This window comes from Gymnogyps californianus, chromosome Z (genome assembly GCF_018139145.2).
Source record: "Gymnogyps californianus isolate 813 chromosome Z, ASM1813914v2, whole genome shotgun sequence".
Lineage (NCBI taxonomy): Eukaryota > Metazoa > Chordata > Aves > Accipitriformes > Cathartidae > Gymnogyps > Gymnogyps californianus.
The window spans coordinates 74,788,938-74,810,882 of NC_059500.1; the positions used below are offsets into that span (position 1 = coordinate 74,788,938).

Consider the following 21,945-nt stretch of genomic DNA (forward strand, 5'->3'; position numbering starts at 1 on the left):
CTGAGCTTGTTACAAAAGAAAACAGAAAAGAGTCACAGATAACCATCTAGCTTGAAGTTGCTATGACAAGGATCCTTGAAAACACAAAGCCTAGTTTCGGTGGAAAACAGAGAACTCTTAAATTGTGATGCTTTGCAAGCCATAGGGGAAAGATTGGGAAGAGGATATATGGAGTTGCAATAATGCCAAGGTGGATTTTGGACTAAAAGGAAATTGATGCGCTTGTGGCAAGATGAGACTTAGAGTCCCATCAATAGCAGAAAGGCGTTAGCAAACTGGAGTTAATGCAGAGAAGAGCAGGGAAATAACTGAGGCTGGAAGGATTGAGTTGGGAAGGTAGAGTGTTAATAAGCGACAGTAATAAACTTAGCTTGGGTGAGCTAATAAAAGGGTGAAGGATTGTGTTCAGTAGTTAAAAAGAGTAAACGCACAGAACCATGTTCATAAGTAGGAGCAACAGATAAACGTTTAAATTGAATGTCAGGAAAATGTGCCAAGTATTATTCTGAACAGGTTTGGTCTCCCAAAGGTGGTGGGAGATACTCAAGAGTTGGGCTTGGTTTGTCTGAGCTCTTCTTGTGTTTGTTTTAGCAGACTCAGAGCTCCATTGTTAGAGTTCTGACACCAGCATGAGGTTTGTCTTCTACAGAGGCAGGCCTTGCTCTGACTGATGGGAGATAAATAAAAGCAGGGCAAGTATCAGGATGTATTTCTTTAAAGAAGACATATCAGAGGAAGGGATCCTGTGCTGGTCAGGGGAAGGGAAAGAAGATCAACTGTTTCTCTAAAACCTGCTGCCCATTGGGCTTTTCCTCCTTTCCAGAATTTCTGTGGAAATGTGTGGATTAGTCTACAAATTTAAGGCATTGTAGTAATTTTGGTGTGCTTGGATATGATTATTACTTATTTTGCAGCATGTAGAAACCTCCTGGTTAGGGGCTGTTTGGTAAAAAGTGAGCACGGGATGTTTCAGGCAACTCTATATTGCTCCACAGAGCCAACACAGAGCGGATGTTACCTTGCTCAGGACCTGGCAAATAATTTTGGACTCCAAGGTATAAACCCCCTCCCTCTCCCTACTGTGTGTATATATTCGTGGTAGGCCTGTTCACCTCACTGGATTAGTGCCATTCGACCCTCCTCTGCCCAAGATGCTGCTTTGTAACAGTGTACAAAAGAATGCGCTAATGTAGTGATGGCATTAGTACAAACTGTATTTGATGCTCTCTTCAGGGGGCTTGTTTCTGGATGAATGTGTCTCAGAGGGTTCCTGGTTAAGTAAAAGGAGATGATTAAAGCGGTAGTTCTTTTGCTTTTGTACTTCATCAAAGGTGATGGTAGCAGGAACTTTACTGCTGGTGTTTTCTTTGCTCGTGGTTATGTAGTTTAAATGAAGGCTCTGGTTGTTGCTGGGATAACCTTCCCTATGCTTACACTGGTGGGCAAGGCCTTCAGTCCCTTTATTGCTCTTGCATGTCTGTGCCTGCTGTTTCCTATGGAAGGGATCAGGTTTTTGCATCCGTAGGATCGTTTCCTGTAGTTTTCCCATTGCCGCATGCTGTGGACTGTGTGCTGTGTTCCAGTGTTTGCCAAATAAACTCTGCCACAAGTTATGGGAAGAAGTGTTTTGCAGCTACAGTGGAAGCCTATTGACTCTTCTGCTGCCATTATATGAATTAGATATGTTTTAAAATAAAATTACTCTATCAGGGGAAGGGATTGGGGTTGTTCTGCCCTGAGGAGAGAGTTAGCAGGTTGGAAAGGAGCCTCCAGAGGCATAGCTTGGGTCTGGAATTTGAATATGTTGAAAGTAGGATTATGGATGTCGGAGCAGGTATTGTGGTTGTGTTTTGTTCAGGCTCTGTATGAATTTGTGCGTGAAACTGGGAGATCCCGTGGGAGGGTTGAGTAACTTCTCACTGTCATTGGGGACATAGGAGGAAGTTCTTCCAACGTTTGGGATTAATCACTGGTTGCAGACATGCGTTCGTGCAAATTATGTCTGGTACCATAGTGGCTAAGAAATTCCTGAAATCAGAAATTAAAGGGGAACCCCCCCGCCCCCCAAAATTTTAAACTTGCAGACCAATTTTCTAGAGCTTCCCATGTTTCCAACCACCATCTCCTCACTTTGTGTTCCACTGATAATGAAAACAGGATTACTTATAAAGCAGAAGGGTTGAAATACAACATTGTGCTTTTAGCTTGTAACTGTTTTCTTTCCTTCCCCAAATTACAATAGGAGCGTGGAAAAACTCAATAGAAGAATGGACAGCAGAAGACTGGAATGAAGATGTAAGTGTACCTTGTTGGGTAGACCGATTGATTATTTACCCTTTTCAGAGTTTCTGTGTTGTCTTCAAAAACTAAATGTTCGAAGTAATACTTTGCTGTATTTGTATTTGCAATGATATTTCTTACTGTGTTTCTTGCTGTAATTCCTGTTTAAAATATATATATTTAGATAAGCTTGTTTTTTAACCAAAATTGATTGAAGAAATAGTAATTTATTTTGCAGGGTGGACAATACATAGATAATAAGATTTTAAGTTTTATCCCAAATTAAGTATTTGTGAATTATAGTTCTCCACTGCTCAGTGCTGATGGGTGTTAACTGCATGCTTCCCTGCACTATTCCGTAGGGATTTAAAGCCATATTATCAAGACTCTTATGTAATTAAGTGCTGAAGCTTACTAACAACTTTAGATTCCTCATTTGATGCTTTTTGTTTGAAATCTGCGTAATTGTTCCACTTAGTCCACTTCATGTTCGTAATATTAAAAAAAGGAGCTAGTAGTATGCTGAAGTTAGCACTTAATTACTTCATTGCTATTGTTTCATCATGATGTGTTGTTTAAAGTACTACAAAAATTTTGGTTCTTGTTCTTTATCAAGCAAGAGGTGTCTTCATGTCTGCAAAATATTTGGCATTTGTGATCATCACATGTGAAAATCACATTTGTGATTTTAAGTTTTCAGTTATTGTATTAAAGCTTAAGCAGTTCAGAAAACAAACGAGGTAGCAAGAAATACGGAAAGGAAAACTTAGCTTTTAAGAAATTTTTCATCTTCTACAGGAATATCCATTATTTCAAGTTTATTTTCAGAAGAGTAAGAGATTGTCTGGGAAGTCATCCCTTTTGCCTCCGCCTGTAGGGTGGCATGTCAGTGTTATCCCTAGAAGTGTGTGAATGTTTCATATAACAGATATGAAAACGCTGTCCTTACGTAATGAGAGGGCTGTGTCTTTCAAGAAAATTAAAAGAAACTCTAAATTTCCTAGGTTTTCTGTATTAGTTACTACCATCAAAAGCTGGCATCTTTTTTAAACCTGTCCTCTATTTCTGCAGTATATGCTAGAGGTGAACTAAGGGCTAAGGATAGTGAAAATTTCTGGCCTTGTTTCTCACCCCTGTTTGATGCTGGTACAATACAGCATTTGTAGTATGGGAGGGGCGTTGAGCAATGCTTACTAGGATAGAATTTTTTAAAACTAATTATTAAACCTGAGTAATTTGCACATGAATCTTGAAAGAGCAGCAGATGAAATCTCTAGCCTGTTGTTAATTTTATTAATTTTAGAGTCCTGGAAAAATCCCTGTAACCTAGGAGAAAGTAGTTCATGTGCTGATGTTCAGAAAGAGTGAATGCAATGGGGAGCTGTAGACAGATTAGCCCAAAATATGCCTGGGGAAAAAAGAAAGGAAAAATTGATTCATCTGATTTAAAAAAAATAGAAGCATAAGAATACAGCTTGTGCCATTCATTGTAGTTTTATGGAAAATAGGTCCACTTGAAATAAACCTGATCTTGGTCTTTAAGTAAATTATGAGTTAACTGTGAAGATAGAGTATGTCCTTGTAAGAGATTTGATCTACATCTTTTGTTCTAAAAATAATTACATGCTATCACAAAACACATTAGGTAGATTAAAATCTGCCTTCCAAATTTTGGCAAATAAATCTTTTGCAGGAGGACCCTTATTCAACGTGGGCATTTATAGGAGGGCTATAAAGGAATCCAGTCCCAGGCCAGATGCCATCTAGTGTCTTTATCAATGATTTGGAAGTAAAAATAAAATCACTGTTGAATAAAATGTGTGGGAAATCAAAACATTGTTGGAATGGCAGTTAAAAGTAAGCCAGTCATGCAGACAAATCTGGACCTCTGCTAGACTTGGCTATATTAAAGCATTTTTCATTTGAACAGGTCAAGTGCCCATTTGTTTTATAGGAATAAAGGCACACCTCCAGAACAAGGGGCTGTTTTTCTGGAAAGCAGCAACTGAAAAATTTTCAGGATTGTAGTGCATGGTGAAAAAAGAACAGCTCAGCACGATCTCCTAAAGGGCTGATGCTGTGGCAAAAAACCCCTGTTGTAGTCTTTTTGCCTGTAGGCACTCTTCCCTGTCTCTTAATCATTCTTGATTTATATTTCTGTATGTGCACTCTCCTGAACTTGATTCTGAAGTACTACATCTGATTATTCATTGCTTTTACAAAACAAAAATTGTGGAAAATAGCTGAAAATTGTTTACTGATAGGAGAGGTCCTTGAGATTGAGATTTTTAGTTTACTGACTCTGAAAAGGTTACTTTGTTAGCATATAATGGGCTCTGGGTTTAGTCTAGCAGACAAAGGCATAATATCAACCTGTGGCTGGAAAATGGAGTTGTGCATTTAAATGTAGAATAAACAAACAATTCTAGCAGCATGACTAATGACTGAAACAACCAAGGAAGCTGATGTATTTGCTGTCTGCAGATAAAGACCAGGTGTTTTTCTGAAGAATATTTTTGTTTAAATGTGGTGTTCTCTAGTTAGATACAAGTTACAAGCAGGTGAGTGAATTTTAATGTTGTTTGAGGTGAGAAGGATTAGATTTTTGTGATCTAATAGTCCTGTCTGGTATTTGTCTTTAGTAGTGAGTATTGAGCAAGTACAGTAGGTTGTCAGCATGCTCTTAAATAGAGTGGAAACTGGTTGCAGTGAAAATAGGAGGTTGTATTTTGTTAGAGGGATATTCAGGGCATGGACCATGAAGGACCAGACAAATGTTGAGGTACTGTAGATGGCTCTGGGTTTTCCTGTTGAAATTGTGATCATATTCTCCTGACTAAAGAAAATAAAGTTTAACTACAGAAACTATTAGAACGGGAGAAATAGAATACATACAAATTGCTGCAAAGTGGATGAAGGCAAACATTTTCTGCACAATATTGGTAAGCTTAGTTTTTATTTGAAACAACAGCAACACTTTAAAAAAAGAGGGAAAAAAAAGAAAAAAAGTGTATTTTAGTGGGAGTGTTTCCTTTACCAGGAAGCAGCATGAGAACTTGTTTTACTTTCTTTAACTTCTGTACATCATATCAAAACAGTAATAAGGTTTTGTTATTTCCTATTTGTTGATGCTGAGTTTTTATGAGGATGCTGGAGTATATTTTGCTGTTCTCCTCACCTATCAACTGGCCATAGGAGCTGGTAGCCAGTTGTTAAATATATTTGATAGGACAAGGCGTAATGGCTTTAAACTGAAAGGTGGTAGATTTAGATCAGATGTAAGGAAGAAGTTCTTCACTGTGAGGGTGGTGAGGCACTGAAACAGGTTGCCCAGAGGGGTTGTGGATGCCCCATCCCTCGAGGTGTTCAAGGCCAGGTTGGATGGGGCTTTGAGCAACCTGGTCTAGTGGAAGGTGTCCCTGCCCATGGCAGGGGGGTTGGAACTAGGTGATCTTTAAGGTCCCTTCCAACCCAAACCATTCTATGATTCTATGATTATCTGTTCAGTGATTGGAGTATGATTTTTATCATAGGAGCAGGAGCTGAAAAGCACAAGCATTTCACTGCAGATGGGGGAAATACGCTTGTGAGGCTGACATTTGCAAATGGTTCATGACTGTTCATTCAATTCTGGGAAAATGCCAGACCCTCAGTGAAAGATTTGTGAGTGTAGTGTACAGTGAGCGTAAATAACTTTGTTAGGAGCCGATAATACTACTTCTAAAAAATACTAAATACAATACTACTTCTAAAAAATACTAAATACATATGTGTAGTAAAACTTTTCAGCTGCTGCTGCACGGAGTATGTGTTTTGACAAATGCTGTAATTCCAGCAGACTTCTGAATTAAGTGCTTGATTGGAGCTTGTGGCAGTGAGTTTGCCACAGAGTGCAGTGTAAACTTCAATGTAGCTGAGCTGGTAGCTGGAGACTTTTGTTTTGTGTGCTGGTTCACTTGAAGAGAACATTGCCTCTCTCATATGTCAAGCATGTTTTTGCGTTGTCAGAAGCGTCCTGAGCCTCCTTGATTTGCTTAGTTTTCAGGATTCATCAGTGTTTTGGCCACAGTTAGTCTTATCCTGGGTTATGTGAGCGTAAGAAACTGTTGACATTACAAAGAATTTAATATTTAACCAAGGGATTGCAAACCGTAGGCTGCTGCCTGTGCCATTAGCTGACCTCCTTTTGCCATATAATGCAGGAGTCTCATAACACTGCAAGAAGTACAGTACACATTGTTCTAAAATAACATGTACAGTGGGGAAAGGGCTGAACAATAGAGAAACAGCCTTTTTAATTGGAAATAAGCTTGAGCTGAATCTTCTTTCTTCATTTTGGTCAGTAGATGGAGTTGGGGGCTGGCAGCATTATGCACAGGACAGAGTGGTGTTCCAGAAAGATGGGATTAAAGTACGTTGTATTGGCAGCAAGAGAAGGGAAGGAAATGGAGGGAGGAACTGTGGTGGTATTTATTTTTTCATGACACAGTGTGTTGCACGTAAGTGGGTGCTAGGAGAGTACGTGAAACATTTGAACTTTGCCTCTGAGTGGTAAGGGATTGCTCCTAGTCAGCCCTTCTTCATCCTGCTGAAATTGACAGTGTTTCATAGGAGAATCCCAATCAGATGACTGTGTTCAGGGATATACGTGCTTTCAGTAGAGTTGCCCGTGGGATGGCAGATGAAGTTGGCTCATGTCCATGATGTTCTTTAAACTGGGCTGCTAGCAATGTATGCAATTAAAAATGCATAATTTCCTGGAAGAGCTGTATTCAAGTGTCACATTATAAAGGGATTCTTTGTGAGCATTTGAATAGGTCAGTTATTCTTTAGGCTAAATATAAAGCTACACCAAAGTAGTTAAGGGTGATTTTGTGCAAATTTAATTTAAAATATAACATATACGTGCATATCTTTATCTTGTTAAACCTGACTTGTACTGGCTTAAGACCTATTCTGGTTTGCAAGTATCCTTGTCAATAGAAATTAATTAGCCCTAGGAAGTTATAGCTGTTTAACTACTATTTTTTAAAAAAGAGAAGCTAAAAAAGCGCCAACAAACCGAACAGCAAACAAACAACCCCCCTACAAACCAAAATCACCTCCTTCCCCCCCAAAACCCAACCAACCAGCTCCCCCTCCCCAGCTACCTGTGCAAGTATGTATCTTTATTGTAACAGCATGGTGACAGCAGTAGAGTTTTCTGCTGTGGGTGGTCTGACTGGTTATACTAGTATAAGCAACTACATGGTTCTCCCATTATTATTGTTTCAAGCTCATGCTAACACAGCAATCGGTTTAAGATCTTACTGCTGCCCCTAGCAGAAATGCCAAGAAGGAACCACGAATGCTAGTTCACTGTACATACCTGAGTGCAAACCTGCCTCCACTGGTGATGTGAGCTGAAATGTAAAACACAGGGATACACGAAATGAGTGGGAATGGTGCAATGTGGTAGACTTCTGCAACAAGATTTATCAGAGCTGCTCTATGGAGTCCTAAATTATGTCTGCACAAGGTATCTTTACACTGATGATATACCAGCTGTCATGTTAATTACTTTCTACTGGTGTATTTTTCAGTTAAACTATTGCTCAAACTGATGTAGTTACATTGGTATACCGTTGTGTATGTTCACTACATCAAATTTCCTAACACTTTAAATTGGTACTTGATTCTGTGGAGAAGACTTTGCTGAAGTTTGACTACGTGTTTTTGTCTTTTTAAGCAGAGCTGCAGCATAGAATTATAGAATAGTTTGGGTTGGAAGGGACCTTTAAAGGTCATCTGGTTCAACCCCCCAGCAATGAGGAGGGCCATCTTCAACTAGATCCGGTTGCTCAGAGCCCCATCCAAGCTGACCTTGAATGTTTCCAGGGATGGGGCAGCTACCGCCTCTCTGGGCAACGGTTTCCAGTGTTTCGCCACCCTCATGGTAAAAAATGTCTTCCTTGTGTCTAGCCTGAATCTAGCCTCTCGTAGTTTAAAGCCATTAGGCCTTGTGCTGCCGCTAGAGGCCCTATTGCAAAGCCTGTCCCCGTCTTTCCTATAAGCCCCGTTGAAGTCCTGAAAGGCCGCACAAAGGTCTCCGCGGAGCCTTCTCTTGTGCAGGCTGAACAAGGCCAACTCTCTCAGCCTTTCGTTAGAGGAGGGGTGTTCCATCCGTCTGATGGTGTTTGTGGCCCTCCTCTGGACCCACTCCAAGAGGTCGGTGCCTTCCTTGTACAGAGGACTCCAGAGCTGGACGCAGTACTCCAGGTGGGGTCTCACCAGAGCAGAGTAGAGGCTCAGAATCACCTCCCTCAGCCTTCTGGATGCACTTCTTTTGATGCAGCCCAGGATATGGTTGGCTTTCTGGGCTGTGAGCGCACATTGTCAGCTCATGTCCAGCTTTTCATCCATCAGTACCCCCACGTCCTTCTCGGCAGGGCTGCTCTCAATCCCTTCTTCCCCCAGCCTGTATTGATACTGGGGGTTGCCCTGACCCAGGTGCAGGACGTTGCACTTGGCCTTGTTGAACCTCACGAGGTTCTTATGGGCCCACTTCTTGAGCTTGTCCAGGTCCCTCTGGAAGACATCCCGTCCCTCAGGCGTGTCAGCCACACCACTCAGCTTGGTGATGTCTGCAAACTTGCTGAGGGTGCACTCAGTCCCACTGTCTGTGTCATTGATGAAGATATTAAACGGTACTGGTCCCGGTACGGACCTCTGAGGGACACCATTTGTCAGTGATCTCCGTCTGGACATTGAGCTGTTGACCACTACCTTCTGGATGCGACCATTCAACCAATTCCTCATCCACTGAACAGTCCACCCATCAAATCCATATCTCTCCAATTTAGAGAGAAGGATGTTGCGGGAGACCATGTGAAAGGCCTTACAGAAGTTCAGATAGACGACATCTGTAGCTCTTCCATTGACCACTGATGTAGTCACTCCATCATAGAAGGCCACTAGGTTGGTCAGGCAGGACTTGCCCTTGGTGAAGCCTTGCTGGCTACCTTCAGTCACCTCCCTGTCCTCCAGCATAACTGGTTGTAATGGTAGTTTGACTTTACTTTTACCTTGAAAGTCCATGACCAGGATGGAATTTCTGCAGATGTTGCAGCAGTGAAGTGTGAGCATGTGTATGATTAAAATACCTTACTCTCCACCCCCTCTCTTTTTCAGCTTTCTGAAACAAAAGTCTTCACTGCTTCCTCTGTTCCAGCTGAGAATCATGTGACTCCTGGGCAAAGGTAAGCTCTTCTTCCATGTTTTCCCTATACCTTAAAAACCTTCTGCTTTGCGAAGTAGTGTTAGCTTGCACATATAAAATGCTGAATAAAACACAGGGCAACCCTTGTCAGAGGTTGGTCAAGGTAATTTAAAAATTGTGAAAGCCTTGCTTGCAAATTGTTGGTTTTGTGGGTTCCTGTGTTACCTATTATTGACTACAGAGTTGGAGTTAAACTCAATGAATCCACAAGCTTAATACTGAGAAGACCCTGTCTTCTGCACAAAGACTGCTTACAGGCAGGAACAAAAGTAGCTGGAAAGAAAAGTTTCCTGCTGTTGAAAAGGAAACTCTGGCTTTGCTGTCCAGAAAATGGAAAGCCTGCCCCTGTAGATGCAGAAAGTGTTCAGAAGGTAGTGCTTTGACAAATATGTTAACAGAAGAGCTTGTGTTGGCAAGAAGGTGAATTTCCTGGTAAGCATCACAATTACTTGCCTTAGCTGATGATACAGAGTTCAGATAGAGAATGAAAAAGATGGCAGTGCTGCCATCCTTTGCTTGCCTTTGTCTTCACCAAATGCATGGGCGATGATGTTGTGGAATCAGTTGTCCGCATTAGCCTCAGGTCCCAGAAAAGCAGGTTAAAGTTACGTGATGAAGACTTTGGTAGTTGGATAGCATGAGATCTGAAAAGTAGATGGCCTAATGGTCCCAAATGTCCTGATACAGCTGTACTGCTGTACTCCAGACTGCAGCAAAATTTTCCTTTTTTAACATGGATGTGATCTGGAGGAGGCATGGTGTCAGGTGGTCTCCAGTTTATATTCCTTTCCTTCTTAAAGGTGATATGCTCACATGTTCATTGTTCTAATGCAAATATTCTTCCAGTGGATGTCCCTCAAATTATGTTAGAAAATATTTTAGTTCATCAACTCAAATTCTGGTGCTTTGTTTTTTGGGGTGTGTATTTGTTTCTGTTTTATTTTGGTTGGTTGGTTTTTTCACTTGCCTTAAGAAAGGTTTGGGCATTAAGAAATCTATGCTAATGAAAGTGCTGGAAGCAGCTCTTCAGCCCATGCCTGCAGTATATTTAGGATAAACTTAAGTCAGAATTTTTGGGGTAGATTTCTTTTGCTGTCTGAATGCTTTGCTTTTCCTTGGATTTTCCTTGGATAAACCTGTGCTAAACATGTGGTAGGGGTTAGTAAGCCATGCTAAATATATGAAAATTCATGTTTCTCATCCTGCTCAGGTATGTGTGGTAGAGTAATTTTGAATATGTGCCTACTATCTGAGAAACTTAGCTTTTATTTCTGCTGCTCTTGTGACTTCCATGTCATCACATATTCACTCAGTCACTGCATGTGTGACTTTATCCTTTACTGTCCTCATACTCACCCTATACAGAGGTAGGACTTTGATCCCTTGCTCTTTTTAAAGGAATACCATGATATACAGAGAATGTGGATTATCAATATGTATAATGGGCTTGCAGGCTGGATCCACTTAAACATAATGTGTCTTTTATGACTTGTCTTCGGTTACCTAGTTATATTAATCATATAGGTTATTTATGTGATAAATGATGTTATAAATTTGATAATGTTTGAAAAGAGTGGAAAGATAATTTATATTCTAACTGTAGTGGAAGGTTTCAGCTAGCGGAATATTACTTTCTGGCAAAAGCCTCTATTCTACCTCTTTTTGTATGGCAGACAAGCAATATTTGGAAAGACTGTTAATCAGTAATAATTCTGTTGCCAGTACGGCAGCTTTAGTATTGTTAGTGCTTTCTTCGGTTTCAGCGCAGCCTAATCATCATGTTTATTCCAGCCAAACTTTGTGTTTTCTTACAGCATTGATTTGGTAACACTGCTTCAAAAGCCTGTGACTTCTACCCGAGAGACAGAAGGCAACTCATTTGAGGCTCCCCAGCAGCAGACCTTTGGCCAAGCCCTAGTCTTCACAAATTCTCAGCACACCACCCAGATGGCATCAGGAACTGGCAGCTCCAGTGCTGTAAACTCTTACTCTCCTCAAAGCCTGGTAAAATTATCTTATGCTTTCTAAATAGTCTTCATGAGTAAATATTTTGGGTTAAACAACTTTTCCAGTACTGGTCATTTCATGAGATGTTTCAGTATTTGTAAAATTCAGGTTGCAAATATTGAAGGAACAGAATTAAGAATTCCATTCCTTCCATTCACACACACACACACACAAAGATTACTTTTTTTCTGGTTTTGCTAAATAGTTGTTTCTTGGTTGACATGAAGTACTTGTATTAGTTTTTGAGTAGAGAGCAGATGCATTTACTGCATGCAGATTTAGGATGAAATAATTCGTTTACAGTGAAGAGTTCTGTGCCAGAAAACTATGATGTGTTATTTCCAAGCACATATCTGACTCCTTTTTGTGGAAACCTGCCTATTTCCGAGTCAATTGTGAGGGCTTGAAACTTATATGTATTCCCTGAAAATCAGTTCAACTATTAGTAAATATATGCTACTTCGAGATGCATCGATTCAAGTAAATCAGTATTGTTGCAGTCACAGTGGTGGAAGTTGTATCGGTGATAACCAGAGAGCATCTGGCTGTATGCTACAACTGCTGAATTTTTTATTGATTATTTGTTAGTAATCTAGGGCTGAAGAGGTTTTAGTTGCTGTAGGCAACTACAGGCAATGCTGTAGGCATTGACCTTATGGTTATGTTCAAATTATTTACTAAATACTTCACACCTTTCCCTGTTCTTTTTTGTCTTTTGGTAGTCTGCAGTTCTTTGTTCTGGCTTTGGAGAACTCGGATCCTCTAAATTGGCGAACTCTACTGGATCCCAAATCTTGGACCAATTGAAATCTCCAGGATTGGGTCAGTTTACCTCTCAACAAAACAATAGTAGCTCTACCACCACTACCACAACTACCACGTCATCCTGGGATCTAAAACCACCCATTACTCAGTCCTCAGTCCTTAATCAGTTTGGTAAGTGCTTTGACATAGCTTTCTCTCTCTTTCTCTTTCTATTAGCCCGTAAGATTTCTTAATGCCAATGAAAGTTTAAAGTGGCCTTAACGAAAGAGTTTTTCTAAAAAATGTAATCCTAATAATACAATTGGTTACAACATTGTAAGAGTTACACGTACTTGCTGGTAATAGACATTGAGTGGTCCTGGTTTCAGCTGGGAGAGAGTTAATTTTGTTCTTAGTAGCTGGTAGAGTGCTGTGTTTTGGATTTAGTGTGAGAATACTGTTGATAACACACTGATGTTTTAGTTGTTGCTAAGTAGTGCTTATCCTAAGTCAAGGATTTTTCAGTTTCCCATGCTCTGCCAGCAAGCAGGTGCATAAGGAGCTGGGAGGGAGCATGGCCAGGACAGCTGACCCGAACTAGCCAAAGGGATATTCTATACCATAGAACGTCATGCCCAGTATATAAACGGGGGGAGTTGGCCGGGAGGGGCAGATCGCTGCTGGGGCATCGGTCATTGGGTGGTGAGCAATTGCATTGTGCATCCCTTGTCTTTTCTTGAGTTTTATTTCTCTTTTTTTGGTAATATTACTTTTCATTACAATTATTATTATTGTTATTACTATATTTCATTTTGCTTTAGTTTTTAAACCGTTCTTAGCTCAACCCACAAGTTTTACTTCCCCCCCCCCCCCCCCCCCAGTTCTCTTCCCCATCCCACTGGGAGCGGGGAGGAGTGAGCGAGCGGCTGCGTGGTGCTTAGTTGCTGGCTGGGGTTAAACCATGACATGAGTATATCACAAACTAAGTTTTGATAGGCTTAAGCCTATCCATAAATGTCATTGCATCTTTAGAAGTTGTTGAGCCTTCATGTAGTGATATCTTTGATTTAATGTGCTTGAATATTTAAGTGGAACTTTGGTGTGACTGTTTCTTAACAAATCCTGGAAAATACTTTTTTTCATTGTGCCTGTGCTGCTTCTAGCTGAGTATAAGGTTGTACCATATTTTTTCTTTTTTTTTCCCCCAAATTTTTCTCTCCTAGCCATTACATGAATTTTGAATGAGTACTATATAATTTCTTCATAATCTGCATCACATCCCAGTGTTCTTTTCCTAGTGTGCTGAGAATGGTGCAGGTTACCCATTTTATCTATTCATAATTCTATGGATTTTTCATTTAATTGAGTAAAATTAGTAGAAACAGTGAAAATGATACAAACTTGGTTTTTGCAGTGTAGTTCCTAGAAGTATTCTCACTGTGAAGAGTGATAGCTCTTGTATCTATCTTGTGTATGGGTATATGTTTCCAGATAGATAAGCAGCCAATTTGGTAGCAGTTATAATCTTTGCCATGCAGCAATTCTGAAATAATGTTTATGTACATTTTAAGTTGCTTTCTAATGCACTTTACCAAATGAATAAAAAAACCTTCACATTGCAAATGCTGTGGATCTCTTACATTTGTTGACCAGTGCTCTGAGTCACTGCATGGCTTTTGGCATCTGAAAAATATGAAAGGGGAATACTTGGAAAAAAACTGTGTCCAGCGTCTCTTGACTTTCAGCCAGGTTGAGATCGTAGATGACTTCCTATTTGTGTTGAAATTCTTCTCCTTTGTAGGGGCAGGAAATCCTAACTCATAATACCTCTAAATTGCAACTCCAGGCTCCTTGGAAGTAATCACATTTTATCAGCACAGTTAATTGCAGTGAAACTTGCAGTGTTTGATTAAAATAATCCATAACAGTTTTTGAGAACTAATGTGTGATAATATTATGTGACTGTATAGATAGGTTTATTTTCATATTTTTGAAGAAAGCTAAATAATGCTTGCCCACAGCTGTTTATTTAAAGTAGAGAATATCAAATGTTGGCCTTATTATTGCAGTGGTAATGTTCAATGTGAACTCATGTGATGTCTGAAAGAGACTTGCACATGGTATAAAATCACAGCTGACAAGTATGTCAGGTCACCCAGATTCTTTCGTAAAGAGTAGAAGCATGAAGAGCAGAGTTTAATGCTTTAATTTTGATATTTCTTTTTCCCAACACTGACCAGACTTTAAATCCCAGCCTGAACCATCCCCAGTTCTGAGCCAGCTGACCCAGCGACAGCAGCAACAAACACAGGCAGTTCCTGTTCCTCCTCCTGGGCTGGAGTCCTTCTCCTCCCAGGTAAAACTCCGTGAGCCATCGCCAGTAGACACATCTACAGCTGTTAGCAAAATGTTACAGCTCCCCACTATATCTATGGATAACCAGGCAGTGACTGCACATCAAACCCAGCAGAAACAGATAAAACCACCAAAACGGAGGATAACTCCAGCATCCAAGGTAGGTAATTGAATGGTGGCTTGTCCTTAGTGAACGTAAAAACATAAAAAGCTGGTGTGAGGAATAGTGTGGCCAGCAGGACTAGGGAAATGATCGTCCCCCTGTGACTGACCTTGACAGTGGTGAGGCCGCACCTCAAATACTGTGTTCAGTTTTGGGCCCCTCACTACAAGAAAGATATTGAGGTGCTGGAGCATGTCCAAAGAAGGGCAACGAAGCTGGTGAAGGGTCTAGAGCACAAGTCTGATGAGGAACAGCTGAGAGAACTGGGGTTGTTCAGCCTGGAGAAAAGGAGGCTCAGGGGAGACCTTACCGCTCTCTTACAGCTACCTGAAAGGAGGTTGTAGTGAGGTGGGTGTCGGTCTCTTCTCCCAAGTAACAAGTGATATGACAAGAGGAAGCAGCCTCAAGTTGCACCAGGGGAGGTTTAGATTGGATATTAGGAAAAATTTCTTCACCGAAAGAGGTGTCAAGCATTGGAACAGGCTGACCAGGGAAGTGGTTGAGTCACCATCCCTGGAGGTATTTAAAAGACATGTGGATGTGGTGCTTAGGGACATGGTTTAGTGGTGGACTTGTCAGTGTTAGGTTAATGGTTGGGCTTGATGATCTTAAAGGTCTTTTCCAACCTAAATGATTCTATGATTCTATTCTATATATAAGTTGCTAGGGAGAAGGAGAGCAAAGACCATGGTATATTTCTTGTTTATAAAGCAGGAAATTCTAAGCTGGATAGTTTTTAGGTCCAAAATACAGTGATTTTGTCTTTTCCAAGCATGCATCTGATTGCTCTGTGTGGAAAATGACTGTTGCTGAGTGATTTTGGATTGACTTAGTAGCCACAAGATGAATGTTGGCTGAAGGGGGATGGACACGGGTGATACTGCAGAATAGCATGGCTTAATCTTTCAGCTCCAGATCAGGGCACAGAATTAATGAATTAATTTCAGGTTACAAGAATGTAGTTAATTTATGTGATGTAAACTGGGGACTTGTTGCAGATCTAGTTAGCAGCAAAGGCTGAGGCAGTAACTGAAGAAGCCTGTAGTTAAGGGAGGAGAGGGTGTCAGTTACTGGTATCTTTAATACAGATAGTGCATGGAAAGGTATTATGGCTTTTTGTTTCTTCCTTTAAGATTCCTGCCTCTGCAGTGGAGATGCCTGGATCAGCAGATGTGACAGGGTTAAATGTTCAGTTTGGAGCTCTGGAGTTTGGTTCAGAGCCTGCACTCCCAGAGTTTGGATCAACTTCAAGCAGTGAGAATACCAGCCAGGCGACCAACAACAGCTTGTACTCAAAATCTGTAAAGTACGTGTGAGTTCCGCTTGTGCATTCTTGGATGTCTTCTTTAGGGGGTCAAGTTTGTGCCAAAAACATCAAGGCACAGTTACCATGTGATGAGAGGGGGAAATATGATGACTTGTAAGGCGAAGTGTTTTCTGTGGATGGCATCTTAAAGGAGACATTTCTTTTCTAATGACAATCAAAATCTCCCTGGATGGGTCGATGTGAAGCTGAAGATGACATAAATGTAAATAACCTTATAATAAGCTACCCTTTATAGAATTGCTTTCTCATGTTTAATTGTCCTGATTTTCAAATTTGTTTGTGGGTTTGTTCCTCACAACCCAAATTTTTCTGCTTTTGATCCAAGAGAGGTGACCCTTGTACCATATATGTGTGTTAGTAGATTGGCAGCAGATTACAGATTTGATGCTCCTGTCGGATGAGAAAAGAAGCCAGGCTTTCAGTATGCAGAAGCTCTTACTGAAATGCTGAAATAGCCAATGATAAATGCCAATGTACCAGTAAAGCATTTTTTCCTTCCTTATTCATTCAAAAATTGGCTTCAGTAAAAAGATTCCTGAAGTTGATTCAGAAATACTAGTAAAAATGAACTTTCACGTTCATTTCTAGTTCTATAAATAATTTAAGCTGTTTAGAAAGTAAAACACTCCTGCATGTTTTAAAGTATTTTTTCCCTCTTTGCATAGTTCATTCTGTTAGACTGCTACTGTATCATTAGAATTCTATTGCAAAGAGACTGGGTGTTTCTCATCATATACCAGACTTTATGGATTTAGTTTTTTAAAAAAGAGAGATTATGATCATCAATTTATCCTTTGAGAAGGTGGAAATAACATGACTGAAAAGTGCTTGCGTGTAAACTCTTGTTTTGGTTGGGCTGGCAGGAGGAAGGTGAATGGTACTTAGTGCAGCTGATGGTTTTGAAGCAGTGACTACTGGGGACCAAAGCAAAATTATATATATTTTTTTTTCGTGATTAGATCTTCTAGTATAAATAACGTAGATTTGACTGCATGTTTAAGGTAGTTCTAGATAACTGTAGAGGAGCTGATATTTTCATGAAGGTGTTTGAGATGTCATTTACCAAGATGATAAATAATTTCTACTTTTTCCAGTGATCCTTTGAATACCTCTTTGCCAATATCCAATACAGTACAGGAGTCCACCTACACAACCTCTGCCATCACCTCTTCCAGTCTGTCCTGCTCATCCCAGAGCACTAGCCCAGTAACAACAACTTCCTCCTATGACCAGACTTCTGTGCATAGTAGGATAGCGTACCAAAGCTCCATGCCTCCGTCTGAATCAACCTCTGTTGCAGTTACGGTGAGTGAATTTCAGAAATAAGACCTTGAAAAAGGTGAAATATTCTTACCCGTGTTAGACTTGTATTACTCTGCTATGTTAATACTTTAACCAAGCCAGGTGGTATTTTTGACTCCCATGCCCACCCTGTTACTTGTTTTTGCTTTTCCTATTGTGTAGCCATTTTTGGCCATACTGTATTTGGGATATAAGAACCTCTGATTTTATGGGTTTTGACATCTTTAAATGCTGTTTGACCATTTTTCTTCGTAACACTTAACATTCTACTTGAGTTTCCTGCTCTGAAGCTGAGCTTTTAAAAAAGGAACTATCTCTGTATGTAAATATTAGTCATGGTATTTTCCCTGTAACTTGACAGTTTTTATCCAAAGGTATATTATTTATTAAATTTATACGGCACCTAGGAAATGGATCCCAAACTGTTTGTGGCCCCTCCAACATTACTCTTCTGTTGGATATAAACACCAGTGGGAATTAGTTTCATGTTTTATTTTAAAAAAGCATAGGAAGAGGTCTAATCTAGGACAGAGAGGATCTCTCCTGGGAGATTCAAAAGCACCTACTCTCTTTGTATATGGAATGTAGGTTTGTTTTAAGAGGACTTAATTTATTAAATGTTTAAGGAACTTGTGAGAGTTTGTAAGTTTGTTTACTTCTGGCCTTTGTTATGTAATGGCTCAGTCACACTTGTCTTCTGCACTAGCTCGTATGTACTGGTGAGGATCAAGCGTAGACTATCCACTTCTGTACTCCAGCGTTATCCAAAAAACAACTGGTGCTTCTCAAGTCTTATCTTTCAATGGAAAAAAATTGGCGTCTCTGTGTAACTTGGATAGTTAAAATTGTGAGTTGCATTAGATCAAAAGCACAACCGTTTCCTATATGTTAATGCAATTCTTTCATATCGGTGTGAACCTAAAGTTTATGTTATATACAATACATGGGAAGGTCTCTTGCTGATGGGTGTAGTATGGGCAGTGTATGGGATTCTGTATGTTCAGGACACCTTGCACTTGAGACAACTATTACGTGGTTTTGTTAAAGGCAGTAAAAAGTTAATTTTCTGCCTTTTTTTGTCTTTCAATTTAGAATGAATATAGAATTTTGCATGAAGCATGTTCAATATGTGATTCAGTCTGAAAACTTAATATACCTCTAAGATGATTTATTCATTCATTTCTCCTTTGTTTACAGAATGGGCACAGCGGTGTTAGAACACAGGCAACTCTTGACAGTAAGTTTACAAAGCTTGGTTGTGCACAGGACTTTCTGATCTTTCCTTACTACCTGCTGCACGCACAACTGTAGCAGCAACATCTGGTTTAAGGTTTTATATTGTTCTGCCTGACTAATTTTTGGCTGACCCATTTGAGTTTATTTTGTGCTTGCATAGGATACACTGCTTGCTTCTTGACTAAAACTGAAGTATGAAAGCGGCCCTATTAAATCTGCAAACCTAAGCAGTCTTAGAATTAGAGAAGCTGCTTTGCTGCTGCTTTTCCTTTTGAATTTACCTGTCAAAAACTATTTAATATGAAATTAAAATAAAATATGGAATTAAAAATTAATGTAAAATTTCTTAGCAATTCTTCCAATTCTCAAGTGGGAAGCTGTGAGTAGCGTTTAGCTGTCATGAAACAAAGTCACATTCTTTGAATGCACCTCTCACTGGGTGTAGCGCTACTTATGCCCTGTTACAAGCCTGTGGGGAATAAGGGTGACTAACATGCTCCCGCTGCTGGGTAGCTTGCTGCCTTGCAGTGGAGTAACAGTAACACAGTACTGGCTCTGATACAGGCGTTAGTTATCTTCATCTTGGCCTGTTTCTAATGTGGTATTTTACTTGTAGAACCCCTAAAGCTCTCTTCCTGGAGGTAAAATAATTAAAATATAGTATTCATTCTTCTGACCTTTATGTGCTGCTCTGTGGAAGTTTTCAAGGCCAGCAGTGTGAATTAACATCTTTTGGAATTCCAACACTTCAATTTTCAGTCTGTCATCCTCTTAAACATCTCTTCAGGCAGGTCATTAGTTGGGCAGCTTTTTTTTTTTTAATACTTCTGAGTAGAAAGAAATTGAATATTCACACCTGTAAACAGTGTTTTGTTAGTGCCATGTTTAATTTAAATGAGCAGGAGGAGTGTATATGCCCAAAGAGTTACCACTTAAAAGACTGTTATATATAAAGACAACTTTTCAAATGGAAGACTTTCTCACTCTTGTGTACAGAATTAATAAACAATTTATGAAATTCACTGCAGGACTTGTCTTTTTGCTATGGAAAACAAAGATCTGAGAATTCCTAGTATTTTTGTAATAATTCTGTAATGGCTCTGTTAGTCCCTTTTTCTATGCCAGTTCTCTTTTGAGAACACTTTTGGGTTTTTTTGTATCTCAAGCACATAAACTATAATCAGTCGTCTTCTATGTATCTATTTCATGCATCCAAAAGATTTTGAAATTCTCTCAACTTTTGGAAGTCCTGACCTTTTCCCTTCTGTATGTGCTGATAATATTCCTGGTTGTTCATGTCTCATCTTTGCTGTTGTTCTCTTTAATATCCAGATCTCATGCTTCCTAAACCCCTAGTTCAAAGCATAGCTGATGTATTATAATTCTGACCCTCTTACTTGTCTCCTGATTTTTCTTTGTCTTGCACGTTGTATTCAGGCATCTTGTAAGGGATCTTAATGAACATAGCGATTCTGTCTCTTGTATTCAGGACACCTACTTTTACCTCAAGAAGGGGAACCCTGCTCTAAATGTATTGAGAGTTGTAAATGTTATTTAGTTATTTTATATGAATCTTGCCAGTAGGTATCAGGTGATATAGTTGGTGCCTTCATGCCTTTCTGTTTGTCACTTGAATTTCCTTCTCTGTTGTCAGTTACCCTCGTACTTATTGCCAAGGCCAAGACCTCTTGATTTCCGTTCGCGTAGCACCCAGTCCAGCAACCTGACTTGGGTCATTTAGCGAGGAAACCAAACCAATAACGTGAACAAACTGTGATACGTAAATTCCAAGCATATATCTGACTTTTGTTTGGTGACCATTTTAAAACTGTCTTCACACGCATTGCAAGTTAGTGATGATCCACTGAGTAGTGGTCTCTGGTGTGGTATGGAAGCATGGCCCAGCAGAAGGCAGGGCTCAACTCTCTCTCTGAGTTTTATTGGTGAGTTGAGTGTCTCTAATTCTTTATATTATCTTTGCAGGATGAGTTAAGTGAAGAAATTATGTTGGGCAGTAGAGTTGGTCAGTGTCTTATTACAGTATAGTGATCCTTTGGAAAGGCACATCTGTGGTAAACAAGTTTTGCTCTGTGTAGCCTAAAAAGTAATATTAAACGTGAACACTTTTTGTTATCTAGGTCAAATAAAGTAAGTCAGTATTTGACAACTCTTAATGCTGTGCTCAGTTGTGTCCTTTTAGTGTAGCTTCTTTTATTCTAGTGCATTACACATTTGACTGAATACTCCAAACTAATAAGTTATATGTGCCCTTGTACTCCGGCGATCTCAGTCTTGATCATCAAAGGTGCTGTGTAGGTTGGAATGAAGAAGCAGAGCTATAGGTAAAAGCAGATTTGTACAGTGCCTTGAAAAGCACAAGTGACTTCTGTTTGCGGAACCAAATGCAAGGAATTCTAAAATGAGGATTGACTTGTCAGCAAAAGCTAGTAAGCCAGATAGTGGGAGGTGAAGTGCAGAAGACTGTACTTTACTAGACGTGTAGCAGTGAAAATTATAAATCTGTTGTAGGTGAAGGGCTTGAAGGGAAAAAATGATAGTTCTGTTGCTGTTTGAATTTTCCTTAATAGCCAGATTGCTTGATACTGCTACTGATTGCTAATGGTTAGGTTTTTGTAGACCAAGGGGAGAATACTACTGTGTTCCTGAATCCAGGCTGGGATGTCAGGTATGCTGGAATTTGTCTTTGAATGCCTCTTTTTAATTTGTTGCAGCTACTTCATCAGTTCCAGCGCCTAAGACAGAGCCTTCTCCCTCACTGCCTTCTGCTGGTTCTCTGCCTAGTGTGGTATCCACCACTGCTTCGCTTCTGCCTTCAGCATCGCAGCACGTGGCAACGTTGCCCAGCTTGCCTCAGTCCAGTGATTTGGTCAGCAGCTCACTTTCCCAGTTAAGCAGGTACAGTAGGAGTTGTGATAAACTGAAATGGGTTCAATTTTGGGGAAAGGTCATTGCGTATGGGGGCTTCAGACACCAGGGTCCCCTTTTCTGATGTTAGCTAGAATTAGGAGAGAGATTCAGAAGAGAATAGGATGTTTCTCGTTGCAAAGTATGAGCTCTGGGCTGCCTCTTAATGATAGAGCAGCTGCTGCCCTCAAGTTTTTGTGGTATATAAACAACTGTGTTTCAAGGGGTTCTTGCTTCAATCATGCCGGCTAAATTAGCTAAATTGATTCCCCCAGTTTGTTTTTCCTACTTTGTCCATAGTGCCTGCTGTTTGTTTAGTGTCATATGTTTGAAATTATTCCTTAACAG

At 40.0% G+C, this 21,945-nt stretch overlaps 1 protein-coding gene and 2 non-coding genes across 6 annotated transcripts in view; all 3 read left to right on the forward strand.

Annotated features, from left to right (window-relative positions):
• The window catches only part of UBAP2 (ubiquitin associated protein 2), an 82,158-nt gene that overhangs the window by 27,442 nt on the left and 32,771 nt on the right, over positions 1–21,945 (forward strand). For 2 of the 4 annotated variants that reach the window (XM_050912934.1, XM_050912935.1), the window contains exons 9-18: positions 996–1,055; positions 2,243–2,295; positions 9,451–9,518; positions 11,353–11,542; positions 12,268–12,481; positions 14,530–14,804; positions 15,941–16,113; positions 17,229–17,439; positions 18,634–18,673; positions 21,405–21,588. In XM_050912934.1, coding sequence (XP_050768891.1) covers positions 996–1,055; positions 2,243–2,295; positions 9,451–9,518; positions 11,353–11,542; positions 12,268–12,481; positions 14,530–14,804; positions 15,941–16,113; positions 17,229–17,439; positions 18,634–18,673; positions 21,405–21,588 — 1,468 coding nt within the window. The remainder of the gene's footprint in view (positions 1–995; positions 1,056–2,242; positions 2,296–9,450; positions 9,519–11,352; positions 11,543–12,267; positions 12,482–14,529; positions 14,805–15,940; positions 16,114–17,228; positions 17,440–18,633; positions 18,674–21,404; positions 21,589–21,945) is intronic. The other 2 variants (XM_050912936.1, XM_050912937.1) reach the window with 1 other exon arrangement.
• Positions 11,861–11,944, forward strand: LOC127027884 (small nucleolar RNA SNORD121A). Its single transcript, XR_007767847.1, has one exon. It is a non-coding gene; the product is annotated as a small nucleolar RNA SNORD121A (small nucleolar RNA).
• On the forward strand, positions 15,548–15,632 carry LOC127027883 (small nucleolar RNA SNORD121A). Its single transcript, XR_007767846.1, has one exon. It is a non-coding gene; the product is annotated as a small nucleolar RNA SNORD121A (small nucleolar RNA).